The sequence below is a fragment of the Rhagoletis zephyria genome, unplaced genomic scaffold, assembly GCF_001687245.7.
Source record: "Rhagoletis zephyria isolate East Lansing unplaced genomic scaffold, Rhagoletis_zephyria_1.1 Rzeph_scaffold_00337, whole genome shotgun sequence".
In the NCBI taxonomy this organism is placed as follows: domain Eukaryota; kingdom Metazoa; phylum Arthropoda; class Insecta; order Diptera; family Tephritidae; genus Rhagoletis; species Rhagoletis zephyria.
The window spans coordinates 16,273-33,217 of record NW_016157421.1 but is presented as its reverse complement, the minus strand read 5'-3'; the positions used below and the strand labels follow the sequence as shown (position 1 = coordinate 33,217).

Genomic DNA, 16,945 nt, shown 5'->3' with positions numbered 1-16,945 from the left:
ACTGAGGACACCCGAATGAAATGCCCCCACAAAAGAGCAGCCCCAAGGCTCTAGCAGCGCGCTCCTGCATCTGAAGACATGCAGAATTGCGGTGCCAGATGCGGGATTTTGCGCGGGCGGTGGGAGTTTGGGTTTTAGAAGGTAGCCCAACACACTTCGGAAGGTAATATAGAGACTAGCGCCCCCGGCAAGTACATAAAGCATTTCCCTCTCCTACGAACAAAAAAAAATTAATTTAGTTTAATATTGTATTATTTTATTTTATTTTATTTTATTTTATTTTACTTTATTTTATTTGATTTTATTTTATTTTATTTTATTTTATTTTATTTTAATTTATTTTATTTTACATATTTTATTGAACTAAATTTTTTTATTTCCTAGTCATGCTGTTTGCTTGGATTTGTCGGCAGCCTGAGTGATCTTTTCCATTGTAGCGTTTGCCTTACCTTCAATGTCACAACATGCTCGTGGACAACAAATATCACCGAACTAAAGGAGACTTACTTTCGCTCGACTCAAAAGAAAAGCTGCGAAAAAGAAACTTAAGGATGTCATTTTAGCCAGTAAAAAGCAAAATTTGAAGATCTGCAAAAGGATATTAATAAATAGACCTGAGCTTTGGATATCAAGTAGTCATGCAAGAAACTGATTTATAATAGCTAAGCCGAACGAAAAACGAGTCATATAGTCAGCAAGCTATTTCCTACACCCGATGTATTTATTGAAGAATCTGCAGGAATTACTCCACCGAAGATATTCTTCTCTCTATCCCAAGCAAGTTGAAACGATAACTCCCCAGTTTCGGATCATGTGTCTGGAGAGGTGATAAAGAATACATATAGCCTCTAAGCAACCGGAGCTATACCTAAACGGATTCTGAACATGCTTGACCGCAGGGTTTCTTTCTTCCGGCATATGGAATATGCATCAGCGTGTACGGATCAGTACAGAAAAGGAGAACGGTAAAAGTAAAGGTAAAGGTAATGATTATTAACTTGAGAACAAAAAAAAACTATCTCCCCGAGGCAAGAACATCGATATATCATACTTAAAGATCTGACAGTGGATCTGCAGCTAACATAAGGAACAACTGGAGGTCACTTATGCGTAATAATGTCGGAACGAAAGTAATGATATCATATTAAGAGGGGAGAAAATCTTCACACCCCTCTATAGGAATAAACTGACGTATTTGCAATCCTCAGGGCAAAATAAAAAAGGTGGAAAATAGATGGAGAGTTTGCATGTCTGTATTGACAGCCAAGCTGCACTCAAGTCTTTGGCCAACCCTCTAACTACTTCCGAAGTAGTTCAGCAATTCAGGTCTCGTTTAAATTGTGCTGGAAAACATAACGAACTTGTTTTTAATTGGGTGCGAGGACGGTCGGATGTAAATGTTAATGAGACCTCTGACTATTTGACTAGAAAAGTTTGAGGCCAGGTATTCCTTGGTGCGCAACGGGTCAGTGTACTACAACCGTTGGCCAATGAAGCCACCATCTTCAATCTACCGATCTCAGAAGCTCACCTATTGAGGTATTTACTCTCATTGATCAGATGGATCCGCATACCGCACATAGGGTTGTTGACTGGTCACTTTCTGCAGAGGATCTAACCACTTGGTAATACAAGGTTTAGGCCCCACGCTCGCTGAGTAGACTACTAGTAGATGCATGGATACGAAAACTCCCAATAGTGCACTGTTTTCTGTTTGGGCGTCAGAACCGAATCGGCAAGATAGGTGTATGAAACCTTTTCCAAATGAATCCTTGTATATACTGCTATCATCTTTTGAAGCGAGGTCCACGTAGGCCAAGCTTAACAAAGTCCAACGACTAGCATCCGCGTGAGCATTACGGGTTAGATCCAATTAGCGCAGACAACAACATACAGGTAAGCAGCTACATACATAGACAGCCAGTATACTAAGAGCGAAAAGGACTAATATGGACGCAGGTACAACTATCAAAACTTAGTTAATGAGAAATATGGAACGCCACCCTTAAGTAATCCGAAAACGGGACCCATGGCAGGCGCTATTTCCCAACTGGGTCAGGGAGATATTCTTGGGCTCCGAAAATACCGCTACTGTGGTGGCAGCTTTGATGTGCCTTAAGCTAAGTATACTGCTCTCAAGAAATATCTGAAGTAATATTTTTCATTATTTCTGTTGCTTAAACATTTTTTTCCATTTCTTGGCCGTCATTTTATATGAATTTTTCGTTTTTCTTGAGAGCTATATATGTACTAAGCTTTAGGCATTTAAAACCCTTTACCCCCAAAAAAAATATTTTATATAGTTTAATTTTATTGAATTTTATTTCGTTTTATTTCATGTTTAGTTTTGTACATTTGGCATAAATGCAGTTGGGCTCCAAATCTCAAATTAAAAAAAAATTGGAGTCCAACTGCATTTGTTCCGTACATTTTTTACTTCACTTTATATTTTACTTTTGATTTACTGTTCTTCTTCAGCTGAATTTTTTATTTTATGTTGTTTTGTTTGTGTTAATTTTTTTGTGAATATAATAAAAATTAAAATGAGCAAAATTAAAAAATAAATATCACCTATTATTACAATTTTTATTTTATTTTCCATAAATTATTTTTTAATTTATATTGGTTATTTTTTATAATTAATTATTTTTTTTTAATAATTCCTATTACTTATTAGTTTATAATTTTCCTTGTTTAAAATTTTATTTATTACATATATTGTTTTATTTTATATATATATTGTTTTTAATTTTACGATTTTAAACGTTTTTATTTTTATATTATTTAAGTTTTTGATTTTATTTTGTTATTTTTTTTAATTTTCAGCTAAGTTTTGTTTACTTGCTTCTACTTTTTCTAATACAAGTTTTTCTATTGTTAGTTTTGTTGGGTTTATTGTATTTTTTTCTTTTTTTCTTTTATTTTTGGTACTTTTTTTTAATTTTAACTGTTTGTTGTTTTTTATTGTATTTTTGTTGAATTTATCTTATTTTATTTGTTATATATTTTTATGTTTTCACTTTCCTTTTACCTTTTATTTGTTTATCGCCAAAGCACTTTCTCTTTTCTTTGTCCTCCATTTTATTCCGCATAATTCCACTGTTGTCATAGCGCCTCACTGTACTTGATTCATTAAAATTCGGTATAAATACATATTTGTCTCACTGTCGGTAATGGATGCCCGCATGACATCATTCTTTAGCTTTCGTCAATCCGAACACATAATTGCCAAGAAGATAGTGTTGGCACAAAAACACATAGCTCTTTGACGTGGCAAAGTTATGCACTACACAACTACTACACTCACTTCGTTCACCAACGGCACGGCCGCGGCCGTCGACAGGGTGGACTATAGGCCATATTCGAAGCAACAACGCCCACAGCTGTATGCCGCCACTGACGGTGACAACATATCCGAAATGTCCCACCAACTTATTCTTGTCACATGAAATTCCAGTTTCAAACGAATTCGTTAGTACTGGCGCAAAAAATGTTGCATGGAGGCACCCTCTTACATACACACGCGCGCATCAACGACCGGTAGCCGTGTACCGACTCAAGGACTTCACATTCACTGCATCCACACTTGTAATTCATAGAACGAAAAATAAACACCGTTGTATTTTAATCCGATTATACTTTTACGCTTTTACCATTGCACTTGCGCGTCTACGAGTATTCGCTTTCGATTGAGCTTTGGGATCCCAAATGTCATGGCGAGTCGAGAAGTCGCGTCATAGCGCCGCCACAGTTGAGCGATGACTGAATTGTTCAGCTGCCAAGCCAAGGATGCGGATGTTAATGCAGTTGATGGCCAGCACGCACGAGTTGAGATATTTGCCGCACACAAAGCACAGCAGGAGCAGCAGCAGCAGCAGCAAAGGATATGTCCTGTATGTGCTTATATGTATGTACGACGTTCGCTCACACGCTCGGCGTTTGCACGATGCTCAAATGCCAGCAATAACAATGCACCGCAGTTGAATAACCGAACACAAAAAAAAAATCTGATAATCAGCGACACCGATTCCAATACTAGCGACCTAACCAATACATACACACACCGTACATACGCTCAAAATATACGTATGTATATGCCACAGTTGCCGTTAGATATTTTACCAAATTTCGCGCACGCTGTCTCAAAGCACCGCGTTCAAATCTCGGCTGTATCAGAATTTGCACTGAAGTCAATTCGCATCCTGTCGTATCCTTTATTTTGACCAAAAATGTAGTTCATGCAGCTCGTTAAACATGTTGACACACTTTGTGCCGCTCGGCTATGGGCTTGTGTGTGCGTGCGTGAGTGTGTGTGCATGCGTGGCATCATCAGCATCGAATCGAGCATGTTGCATGACACATTGAACTGAGTGCCGCGCGCGAGTCTCGAAATGATGTCATGCGGCGCCAGTGCCGTGCACAAGCGGGTGTGAGTCTGTCTGGCGGCAAGTTGTGTTGCTGGCAACATGTTGCTAAAGGAGCGACAGTTGTGAGGACGAAAGTGTGCGTAAGCGGCAGCTGAGCATGAGCGAACTGCTGCAGATGAGGGTGGTTGCGAGAGTTAGAGTTTACGGGCGTTTGGCGTTTGGCATTGGTGAAACCGAAAGCTGCCTGCTTTATGGCAAGGATATCGACATGAAAGCTGTATAACAGTTCCTGTTTTATTGCAAATATATTTATATATGCCACTTGGCTTGACCATAGATAAAAGCTGTTCAGTATAATAACATTTCCATATCTGTAGTCTGCAAGAAAGCTTTCATTCAAGTCTCATTTTGGCAGGAAATTTCAAGTGCTGGTTATTTTCTTAGTAAAGCTTCAGGTTTAATTGAAACCATCACGTATGTAGAACAGATACATATTCACTTAAGTGCACAAGCAATACAAAAGCACAATCCTTCGAAAGCTTTGTGCAGACTTCCTCATGGCAAAATAACCGCTTTAACTATTTTGGCCGAGTTCAAAAAAAGCCTGCCAGCTCCATAACTGCCGCACCTTCGTGCCGGGACCGCAGCGAAAATTGTACTTTCCATATGTATGACTGTGATACTTGGCGCTGACATTTCCTCCCAAACTCTTTTGAAGCCGCTCGTTTGAAGTCAGCAATACTTCTGAGACTTATAGGTTATAGTAGTTGCCCGATGAAAAAGAGCTCAACCTCTTATTTGTAAGAGTGATTTTTCAAAGCCAACAAAATTTTCCATATGAATGCTGGTCCTTAAAGACTTAACCTCTACTCTCGTTTGCTACCCTTTTTAAAAAATTTTTTGTTAATTTTTGAACAGGTTGCAGCTCCTTCAAAAATATTTTTGAAATAAAACTTTCTTAAACCTCTTCTTTTTGGTACCCATATTAAACGATTTATTTTAACTTGTCAATTAAACTGATTTTAACTTTTTTAACAGGTGGCAACCTTCATAAAGATTATTTTCGTAAAAAATCTTTCTTGGACCGTTTTCGTTCGAGAACTAAATTATTGTGATATTTTATTTAACTTATTAATTGTTAGATTTTAAATTTTTAACAGGCCCCTTGAAATGTATTTTCGAAATTAATCGTTCTTGAACCGCTTTCGTTCGTTACTCACATTGCTGTAATATTTTACTTATTTTATAGTTTATTGATTTTAACTTTTGAAAATTGTGGAAACACTCTTCAAGAAAGATTATATATGTATGTTAATCCAGGCCATAAACTATCAGGATGCCAGATTTCATTGAAATTTGTTATCCGTTTTTTCGTGAATTAGCAACAAACATACTCACACGCTTACTCAGATTTTTTGTATAATGTTAGCCCCCCTTCGACTCATCACTTCTCAGCCCGCTGTGTTGGAGTTCCGCTCGCTTAACGAAAAATTTGTATGTGAAAGCAACAACAAAGTCAGCTAGCAGCGATGAATGTTAGCGAGTTTGATTGTACCTCGTTGATTTCGTCCGTTGCGCCAATCGCTAACTGGTAGTGAACCGATTCACAGTGGTTCAAAACTGGAATTTACTGTTCATAATTCACTGGAGCCTGCATTTTGAGCCAATTTGATAAATTTTTTAAAAGAAAGCTTATAGAATTAACAAGAGACCAGTTGAGCCCGATTTTCTTAATTTCGTTTTATTTATATTAAATTGTTTAATGCAAAGTGCAGAAAAAGGATCAATTTTGAAGAAAATCGATTCTCCTGTTCGAGTTAATAAATGTTACACAAGAAGAATTATTGCTATACAAAAATGTTCAAGAAAATTAAAAAAAAAAAAAATAGTTTTTAGAAAAATTTTAGGTATAAAGTTTTTTAGGTCACTAAATTTTAGTGAAGTCCCAGTTCTAAGTGTCTAAAAGGTCGTGTTGATTTTCGATAATTCTTTTCTATGGCATTTCGAGCACATCTGCATGCTAAAGCTTAAATCCAGCTTTCAAGAATTATTTTTCATTGTTTCTATTGCTTGAAAAAGCTTTGCTTTTGCTGTAAATTTTCTTGAAGAAATAAATCTGTGTTCGCATGGAAAAGTAGCTTATGTCGAAGGGCTGGATTTAGTATAAATCGGCATTCGCAGCATGTGATTGCGAATGATTCACAGGCACTGACCCGTTGAACAACGTTTGGCAAATAAACGTGCCAGAAATAGTTCCGATACTAGCAAGGCAATATTCTTATTAAGTCTCATCGAAAAATTTCTTGTCGTTTAAAGAATAAAGGGAATGCCGCATTATACTAAAGCCAGCCTTTCGACATAAGCTACTTTTCCATGCGAACACAGAAATATACGAGCATTTTCTTTCTTGAGAGCTGCAAACCCATGCGAATTCATATAAGGTGGCAGGGGTAGTACAAAAACAAAACCAATTCACAAATTTCAGCTATTCTTCGCTAAAGGAGAAGTAAAGGATAGTCCATTTTCTTCAAAATTGCTATTTTTCTTCACTTTGCACTGGAAAACTTACAACAAACAAATAAAAAATCCAAAATCGGTCTAAACTGGTATCTTGATAATTTTATAACCTTTCATTAAAAAAACTAATTAATAAAATTGATTGAAAAATTAAATCTCCATTGAATTATGAACAGTAAATGCCAGTTCTGTACCACTGTGCGATGGCAGCTATTAGTAGGATGTTTGTATATAGGCATCTATGTATGTACACACATATATTCAAATATTAATGTTTAGACGAATACACAAATACTAAAATGGTGATATTTTACGCCAAAAGGAGAGTGCACATATCGTACTATATTTGTATCCTAATTTTTATCCTGCTTCTAAAATACAACCAATTTTAGAATAATTCTCACTACGCCTATTACATAAATGTGTGTGATTTATAACTGTCAAAAATCGAGCTTAACCCCATTTGGAAGTACAGCACATTTATAATAATTTCATGTAGGGATTAAAAGTATGGTCGGGCAAATGCAAAATATTGCATTGGAACTTTTGCAGGTAGGCAGTATTTTGCTTGCGATCCACTATTAGGGGGAAAACCAAAGTGTAGTAAATACTGTTTGTGTAAATTTAAGCCTATCGAAATACATTCGCAAATTTGGACATACATACATATGCATGTATTTACGTGTGTGCGAAACTTTCGCAACATTCGCTTTTTTACACAGAGAGATTACTCTGTAATGCGATGCGATAACAAAATTGCGAAAATTCAGAATATTGCCACCCCAAAATGCGACAAGTGCTTTGAAAATTGCCCGTTTAGCAGTAATTTTTTCCCCTTTTGCATTTAAGGCACTCTGTAATGCGTAAACTGCTTCTTCTATCGCAATTTGCATTCGATTGCTGTACAGCTATCGCAATCTACAAATAACTAAAGCGATCTGCTTTGGCAGAAAGTTCCAAGTGCAAATCCCTGATCGCGAAGGTTGGACAAATGGGAATCCTGCCTTTGATCTCGGTATTGATGAATTTCACTACATACATACATATGTCGTGCAAAAATAAATGATGGCATTCTCAAAATTTTCTACTGGAATATGTCTTTAGTCGCACCTTACAAGGGCTAGGCGCTCGCAGAGAAATATTTCAACTGTCTCCTTTAAGCCCAGGTCCTTGCCGCTATTGCAGAACCTGTTGAAAGGTATACCGAACCTTATGGCATGCACGCCCACGGACCAGTGTCTTCCAACTCTATTGAGCTTTGGAATGATAAATTTCGTTTAATCCTCATTTCTGAGGGGAAGGCGGGTTTAATTCCAGCACTGAGCCCGCACTCGTATATTGTCGAATCTTCCCTGATGGCTTCAAGACTGACTCGGGGTAAGGATCTGGAGTATGTTTTGAAGTTAATGGGGATAAGCTTCACTTTTTCTCCTGTGGAATATTATTCGGTCTTTCAGGCTGAGGTATTTGCAATCCCCAAAGCCATGGACTACATGGTGAAAAATAGGTGGAGGGGAAGGAGTTTACGTGTCTACAGCTGCACTTAAGGCATTGGCCAGCCCTCTATCTAAGTACTTCCAAACTAGTTCGGCAATGCAAGTCTCGGCTAAAGTATGTTGGTAAAGATAAACCCCTTGCTTTACTGCGGATGCCGGACAACTCGGAAGTGCCTGAAAATGAGACATCTGACCCTTAGGTCACAGTTGGCTTTGGCTTAGACTAGGCATTCCTCGATCCAAAACCAGTTATAGCCATCCCCACTTCGATCATCGAAGTCACCACCATAAACTGGGTGGATACTTCGCGCAGCAATGACTGGGAGCCATCCAGTGGATGCAGATGGGCAAAACTCATATTGAATTCAATCTCAGAACGTCTATCTAGTTTTTTTCTCTCACTGAGAAGACAGGACTGCTCACTGGTCACTTCACGTGGCACAAACACCTGACTGAGATAGGCGTAAATGACAGCTCCCTTTGCCCATCCTGCTTTGAAGAGGATGAGACGGTGGAACACTTCGTGACCTTCTCGCCTTCTTGTTTGCTTATCATCGATTTATCTAGATTCGGTCTATTCTTTTTTGTCAGTTTCTAATTTGAAGTTTGGCGTAAAAACCTTTGCAGTTTTGTTGTTTCAAGTTTTGTGTTTTAAAAATGGGGGTGACGCCCCTGTTGCGCACTTTCGCTTCCTCTTATAACGAGTTGTCCCTTCTTATTATCTACATACGTTCTTTGGTTAGATTTAATCTTCACTTTTTTTGATGAGCAGTGGGAATATGTTAGAAATGAACATCAGCGGGTCCACCGATACCAGTAAAGTTTTGAGAGGGGTCTACAAGAAAAATTAGTTTGGGAACCTCTGATCTATAGGGTCTTCTATTTTGCAAATATTTTCACACATATTTTTAAACATAAACATATGCCCTGAAATTAACCAAAATTGAGTCATAATTATCAGTTTTCAAAATAATTCGACTCCAGCTCTTGCTGACAATTTAGTTTTTGCAAATATGTACTATATTTGTTTTTTAAAGAACTATTGTGGGTTAAGAACTCGTGTGTCAACTTGGCTCATAAATACGAATTCAAGTGGTATGATGATTTTATACAAAAAATTCACTTTGAGTTCATCAAAAGTTTTCCTTTTTATTTCCTGGAAAATTTTCTAATTTTTCTTTAATTAAGATTAATGAGAACAAATGAAAAATTAACGCAATCTGTCCAGCTAAATATTTGCAAGTAAGGCTCTTACCAACATTTAATTTTAAATGTATGTATATATGTACGTTTTTTGTGTGTGTGTGCATGTAGAAATGCTCGTTTACTTAAAGCTTCGCACATAGAATATAAAAATTCGTAAATAGAAGCCAAGTTAACAAAGCGAAAGTGCTTCGAAATGTATGAATTTGACGATAAGTCAGCCGCGCGGTTAGACAACGAAATTATTTAACAGCTTAGCTGGACTCTGCCTTAGAATGTTAAACATGTCACGGCTTATAATGAAATTTTGGTATTCTACAGATAATTGTAGTCAGTTTAATTGTTATTATTATTATTTTTAGCTATAGGTGCGGTTGTATCTATGTATGTATATATTGACGAGTATCCAATTTGGTAACGATGACGAAATGCCTCACAGGAAGGCTTACATATTTACGTGCGAAGCAAAACAAATTCTATGTACTCAAATTGATATAAATAGCGCTTTGGGCACTAAATTTCAGCATTCCATTTGCAGTTCTCGCACCTGTAATAGCTTCAATCAAGAGTCTAACAAAATGATGAAATTGGTAAGTCTTTTTCTACTTATGAAAGATTTTTGTAAAAAAAAAAAACGTTTTTCTTTACTTTAATCGCATTTTGTTCACCTTGCAGTTCCTTCTCGTTATTGCCGCTCTCTTCGCTGTGGCGATGGCTGTGCCCACACCTGTAGCCGGACCCAATCCCGAGCCCAATCCACAATGGGTTTATGGCGGTTACCCAGCTGTTGCCTCATATCCATACGTGTACTACGGTTAGGATGAAGAGAAAGCGGACTTTCGATTCTTCTTCTTGTTAACTTTGACTCGGTTATGGCTTTGGTACAAGGATTTCTCGGCATGACAATTTCAAATATGGATGTAAAAGCAGTGTTTTAAATTAAGGGTGTCGCGGGTTTTATAGTTTTTTGTTTTTTTTATAAATATTTTGTTAATAAAAATTAATGCATTTAAAAAAAATAGTGTTGCGAAAACTAAGGCTATATTTTACCAAGCTCAAGGGCGCTAGAAAAAAAAAGTAGGCAGGAAATTTTCATTGAGTGGAGAAGTTGAGCTCATGTTTTTATGAGAGTCCGTTCGGTTGCTTCCGTATTTCTTTATGAGTCGCTAATTTAAGGATGAAGGGAAGTTTATTGCGAAAAATACTTCTTACCAACCTGAACATCTAACATCGTTTCATCCCAGAGCAGCATAATAACTCGGGTAAAAAATGGATGCTCACAGAACCAATGAAGATCGAAGATCTATGTACATAACTCGATACCAAGTATATCTTAGAACTCAAGAATATACCCGTTTTGAATCGAAGTCTTACCAACGTTCCTTAGGCTAACCGAGCCTGGAGCAGCGATAGCTTGACTCTATTTAACGATTAACCGAGCACCATTGATGCTCAAACTACGGAGTTAATGTTCAGACGGTGGTTTTAGTGCGCCATCCCTTACCGTACATAGTGAAAATCTTATGGGTGGAATACGTTCCCATTCGAAGCTGTCTTTAAACGGGATGTGAAGTATACACTTATTCCGATAACCAAGCAAGGCATACTCGTCTGTGTACGGAGTGGGCGAACTTTGCGGGCACAATACTGCTGCACTTAGGTATGTATGTGGATGGTGCGATAGCTTTTATGCCGATGGTGGCCGTGCTTTAACTGGTTGCGAACGAAGGAATATTTGGTCTGATCCTTATCTAGCCAAATGGTTAGATTTCTCATTAACAGGTACCCTCCTGTGTTGTAACAACCGAGATGTCTGTTTCCGAAATACTTTAGAAGCAGTAAGAGGGCTGCCCAATATATTTAGCGCAGCTTGACTATCACTACGTAAACTCCTAGCTCTTCTCCCAACATTGACTACGATATCTATGACCTTTTTTATTGCAAATACTTCGACTAGGAATATCGGGAAGATATGCCTCGAAAGAAAAGTTAGGACTGTCTCCGTTACCATCGATATTGACTCCAGATTCTGATCCAGTGTCATTTTCGAGCCATCATAAAGATTTTGCAATGTGTAAAACCGAGTTCGAATTGGGACTAACCTAGCAGCCAGGCGTAGATAAGTCAACATTGTAGTATCTCTTCAGCAAAGACAATGTCGACGTACTATCCTGAATATCCTCTAGATCTTTGCCTCCAGCAAATTCCTCATCCCTCTACACTGCATCTTACCAGCATACATCACTTATAAGGCTATCTGACTTAAAGGGTATCCTCGTCTCCGTGTGTATAGGCATTAAGTGATGGTAGGTACAGCAGTGCATCCAAAGCCACCCGAGGTATTATAAGAAAAGCTCCCATACGAACGCAGGAGGATATAAGCAGCCCGATTCCGACCAATCTCCTCTCCTTGCGCATGCGCTCCCTCACATACACGCTGGAGACTTGTGTGATGGTTAGACCCTCCAGAATCCACGGCGCTGCCACTCCTGGAGTATTTTGACAGTTTTATACCAACTGCCGACGTTCAGTTGAATTTCCGAGGGGGTGTCTCGGGGGTCTTCATCCTGCTATCCTCCGCAGCAACTATCATCTATGTCCCATTGTGAACATCTTGACTGGATGATTAGGAAGGTACAGAAAATCCTTTCTATGTCTTTTGGACGTTCGTAACACTAGCATTTTCTTTCTCCCAACCTACTAAATTTCATTTAAAGTCTGAATAAATATAATTTTTTACTCCTTCATCACCTCTACAGATCCGTAGGTGAAGTGTAATTTTTGGGAAATGAAATTATATGTAGTTACTACAAACGCCATCCTATCCAATACCATCCAATAAAAGGAAGGGCCACATCGTCTGAAAACGCAACTAACCATACGAATATTTCTTCCCCGTTCCATACTAAAGACCCTCGATACGAGTTTCGGGTTTGACTAATTTTATTTTAGGTATAGTTTTGTTAGATTATCTATGCTTCAAGCGTCTATTTCGTTACCATTTATAGATCGCATTAAGAAATCTGCTTATATAAATCAAAAAGAAATTCACCGAATGCATCGTAGAACATCTCGAGTCTCAGCCATTCAGCAATTGTGCGCATAGTAGTGACAAGCCATTTCGGCATTGCCGTTATTTCGCAAACATCCTCGATGACCTGTACGCGCGGCAGAATCTCCGGATGCAATTTAAGCTGCTCGTGCAATTGCAAAGAGTTGATCGTAATGGTGTCCACATAATTATCGAAGAGCATGAAGCATTCGATGTTGAAGCGCACGAAAGCTGCAGCCTGTGGCAGTGGTTTCCAACATAACTCTGGACGTATGTACATCTTAAATTTGTACGTTTCAGCGAGGTCAAAGAAACTATGCAGATCTTCATGGGCCGGCTCTATAGCATCATTTATGCGATCGATAAGCGTCCTAAGACGTACGCCGCTTTGTGTGTGGTATTGATCACTATTTCTTGAGCGTGTAATACCACGACGACGCCGATGCCGTGGCTCCAGCTGCAAATCAAATTGCGGATCTGCGTCAGTGCTGCTTTTGCGTGCCACCAATTCTCTGGTGTTAGGTTTTTGCAATGACACCGATAACGTCAGCTCCTTTCGAAGCGGCTGACAACAGTCACCATTCAGATTTTTCATTATGTTCGGAATAATCGCTGTATTCAGTGTCACCGTCTTAAGATCGATATACTTATTGCCAACAATGGTGGCATACTTTTCGAACACATTGCTGGCGCGCAACTCGGCTAGCTCCTGTTGCGTGATACTGGTCATGCCGAGGTGACATTCATTATTCCGATCGATCACATGCAGTTTGTAGAGATTGTTGTGTTTGCTTGCGGGCGTGATGAGCACCACGACATCCGGTGGCCACTTGTCGCGCTGTAGCTGTTGTATGATTTGATCCAGCGATGTCTCTATACGTTTGCTGCTCGCTTGAGTATCCACTCTCGGTACAGGCTGCACGTCAACGAGACTTTTGATGATGAGCGGTGGCGCGTCGTTGCTGATGATGGCGCTGCGCACGGTGCGCTTCTTTCTTTGACTCCCAGCAGTTTCGCGGCATTGTCGCTCTTTGAGTAATTTTGCGCAGAGATCCCGAATGGTGTCACTCATCGGTGGAATTGGATTGTTCGTTTGTATTGCAGCGAAATCGTGTTTGATTTGAGGGAGGACACAAAACGCCGATGGAATCACTTTTAGAAAGATTGACTTATTTGCAATTAGTGGTTGTTTAGAAATAGGTACACAAAAACAGTACACAAAAAAGACAGAATTTTTCTAAAAGAGCCAAATATCAATACAAAATATTTTTGTATAAAAACATTTTCAAAGTCATCTTTGCGTCTCGTTTTAGAGCTTCAGTGATGAATTTTTAGGGCATTCCATTTAAAAATTTTTTTTGGAAATATTGCTTAAGTACCTCTAGAAGTAGTAGGTATGGATTTCTAGATCTATTAAACCAGTTGAAGTATTTTCGAAACGTATAAAAAATATCTGCTTGTGGAGCTCGAAACTTTTATGTTGCTTGCTTCCAAATTTGGAGTTTTCATATTTATACATACGTCAATTAGTTCCAGAAGCTTATTCGGAACACAGTTGCCATGGCTATAAAAAAAAATCAGATTAAAACCAAATCCGTCGACGCGAAGGTGTCCTGAACTCCTTCTGACCACTGGGGAACAAAGAACGAGGACGCCCTATACATTGGAAAATGACATAAGAAGGCCATTTCGTTTAGACTGCAGACACCACTAAGTCTAAATCTGAAAACGCCATCCTTTGCAATAAAGTGAGAAAAGTCTACTTGAGATAGCTTATAATGGGAGGGCTGCTGATTAAGTTTTAACAAGCGATGGAATATCTGCTCAAAGAACTCAATTAGTTTCGGAGATTTAGATAGTAATCGGGGATCTTCGTGGTCGCCCATCTAGAGCTCAGCATTCCTGCAGCAAGGGTAGCTCGGATGTTATCAAAGAAGTTGCTTTCCTCGCAGTCGCGATTTCTAGATCCCTGTCCAGGTTCTGCTTTACTTAGACACCTATTAGCCCCTTCGGGCATATGTAGCTTTGTCAACAAACTGTGTGTCAAATCACATTCTAAGGCAACTGAATTCTAAGGGATAAAGATATTGTCGGTTGCATGAATTATGAGGAGACAGATTGAATGTCTTTGGACAAAATTATTCAGCCTAGACATAAAAAACTTCGGTATTGCTTCTAGACTTCATTGCGACTTCAATTCTCATATAAAAATTTAAGATTATCGTTAATTTCTTCACGACTCAATTTTCGGATCTAAAGAAAATTGGTATCGGACCACCTTTCCGATGAAAAAAGAATTACTAAAATCGGTTAACTTGGCCCAGATTTATGCGGTAACATACATAGAAATAATTTGAGAGAGAAACGGAATGGGGATGCGCCATTCTCGCTTAAGCGGATAACTTTTCCATCGCGTACAGCGGCAGCTTAACGCCAACTCTGGGCAATTTCGAGATGCTTTAAGATGGTCCACACATTGTGGCCTCTGTCTGGTCAATTCAGAGAAAGTGGAATTTATTCTCTTCACGAGAAGATACAAGATACTTCTACTGACTCCACCGGAGCTAAATGAGCGCCTATTAAGCTTTACGAATAAAGCGAAATTCTTAAGCGCCATTTTCGATAGAATATTCCACCGTTATCAGAAGGCATCTGTGACATTATATTTGTGCGAGATAGCCATTGGTAAGAAATTGGAGTTGAGCCCGAGTACATATATGCCGCTGAATTTATACAGCGGTGGCTAGACTGATACTCCTTTATGAAGTATTATAATATGATGATCTGCCTTGGTTAAGGCTTCTAATCTTAATCTGCTCAGCAAAGTACAGCGGAGTAATCCGGACAAAACCAAATGATGCTTTAAATTTATTTTGTGATCTTCTGTCACTAGATCTATTGGGTCAGCACATGGCATCTCTTGCTGCACTTCGGTTAAGAGAGACAGACAAATGGGAACCGAGATTGCAAGGTCACCAGGGGCGCACCCAGGAATATATTTTAGGGGGGTTTTATATTTCTGAAGATATATCACCGGAAAATACTGAAAATTTTCTTCTTCTTCTTCGCTCTTTAAAATATATTTATGCAAGTTTTATGTACAGTATGTAATAAATAAATAAACGTTTTAAAATTCATAAACTGCACTTTATTTACATAAGATTAACAGAACTCAAACACTTTTAACCGACTTTAAAAAAGGGGAGGTTATCAATTCGCCGGCATACGTAACTTTGGATTACGTGAACCGATTTCAATAATCATTTTTTTGTAGAAAGATGGTACCTCAAGGCTCGTCCCGTAATTTGGTTTAGAGATCCGATGATTGGATCATGAAGAAATTAACGGTACCCCTAAATTTTAATATAAGAATTGAAGCCCGTTGTGTTCTTTCCTTAAAAACTACTTGTTTAATAAAAAGTGCCATAAACTCAAGATGCGCTCAACTTTCAAAAGTACCTAAGAAAAAATTTTAAATAAGACTCAGTAAAAATAAATTTATTGATTCCATGAATTTTTGCACTTTTATGTTCCTTTTTTCGATTTCTGGTTTCTGGCTTTCGATAGAGATGGTGATTTTTCACGATTTCTAATTTTTTTTAATATTTCGAATACCGAAAAAATTAACTGAACTCTCGAGAAAAACCAAAAATTTATAAAACGACGGACGAGAAATGAAAAAGAAATTTTCTTCTACCAAAATTTCTTAAATCAGTTTGCAGCTCTAAAGAAAAAAATGCTCGTATATTCATTTCCTCATAAAAAATTTACAGCAAAAGCAAAGCGCTTTTTCAAGCAACAGAAATTATAATAAATATTTCTTATAATTTCCTTGAGAGCTGGATTCTTAGCTTTAAGATACAGTTTGTATTTGAGGTTATTAGCTTTAGGGGGGGTTTGAACCCCAAAACCCACCCCTTGTGTGCGCTAATGAATGTCACTACTGTATTCTGGAAAAATATAGCTTTATGTCGGGTTATTCGGACCGTTGGATTCAAAATCTAGTTCCGGATAGAAACTTCATTCTTGAAAATCCCAATCAGGGTGGGACGGGTAGAAAATCACTATCACAGCGCACGGCAGTGCGCGCGAGTGACGAAAGCATCCACAGTAGCATGCTGAAATTACTCGCTTATATATACACGAGATTTGGAAGTTTTTATCCCGACATCCAATCGACATGTTTGACATATCGTTGGAAAGATGTGTCCAGAAACCGGATTCTTAAAAATTAAGCTAAAGTGTTGCGAAACAAAAAACGTCTTTTTGCTTTTGCCGGTTTAAGGGGGCATGTGGGCACACCCAACATA

General features: G+C 38.3%; 3 protein-coding genes across 3 annotated transcripts in view; 1 reads left to right on the top strand and 2 right to left on the bottom strand.

Annotated features, from left to right (window-relative positions):
• The window catches only part of LOC108359078 (neural cell adhesion molecule 1), a 39,955-nt gene extending 36,881 nt beyond the window's left edge, over positions 1 to 3,074 (bottom strand). The window contains exon 1 of the mRNA XM_017610737.1: positions 3,032 to 3,074. The gene's annotated coding sequence lies outside the window, so the exon portion shown is untranslated. The remainder of the gene's footprint in view (positions 1 to 3,031) is intronic.
• A 7,087-nt stretch (positions 3,075 to 10,161) lies between these two features.
• On the top strand, positions 10,162 to 10,587 carry LOC108359092 (neuropeptide-like 4). Its single transcript, XM_017610769.1, has 2 exons — positions 10,162 to 10,173; positions 10,259 to 10,587. The coding sequence occupies exons 1-2, from the start codon at positions 10,162 to 10,164 to the stop codon at positions 10,400 to 10,402; spliced, it is 156 nt and encodes a 51-aa protein (XP_017466258.1). The 3' UTR covers positions 10,403 to 10,587.
• Positions 10,588 to 12,597: 2,010 nt separating this feature from the next.
• On the bottom strand, positions 12,598 to 15,899 carry LOC108359077 (uncharacterized). Its single transcript, XM_017610736.1, has 2 exons — positions 15,863 to 15,899; positions 12,598 to 13,787 (listed from the first exon to the last, which is right to left on the bottom strand). Exons 1-2 carry the CDS (start codon positions 15,897 to 15,899, stop codon positions 12,598 to 12,600), a joined length of 1,227 nt encoding a protein of 408 aa, XP_017466225.1.
• Positions 15,900 to 16,945: the final 1,046 nt, after the last annotated feature.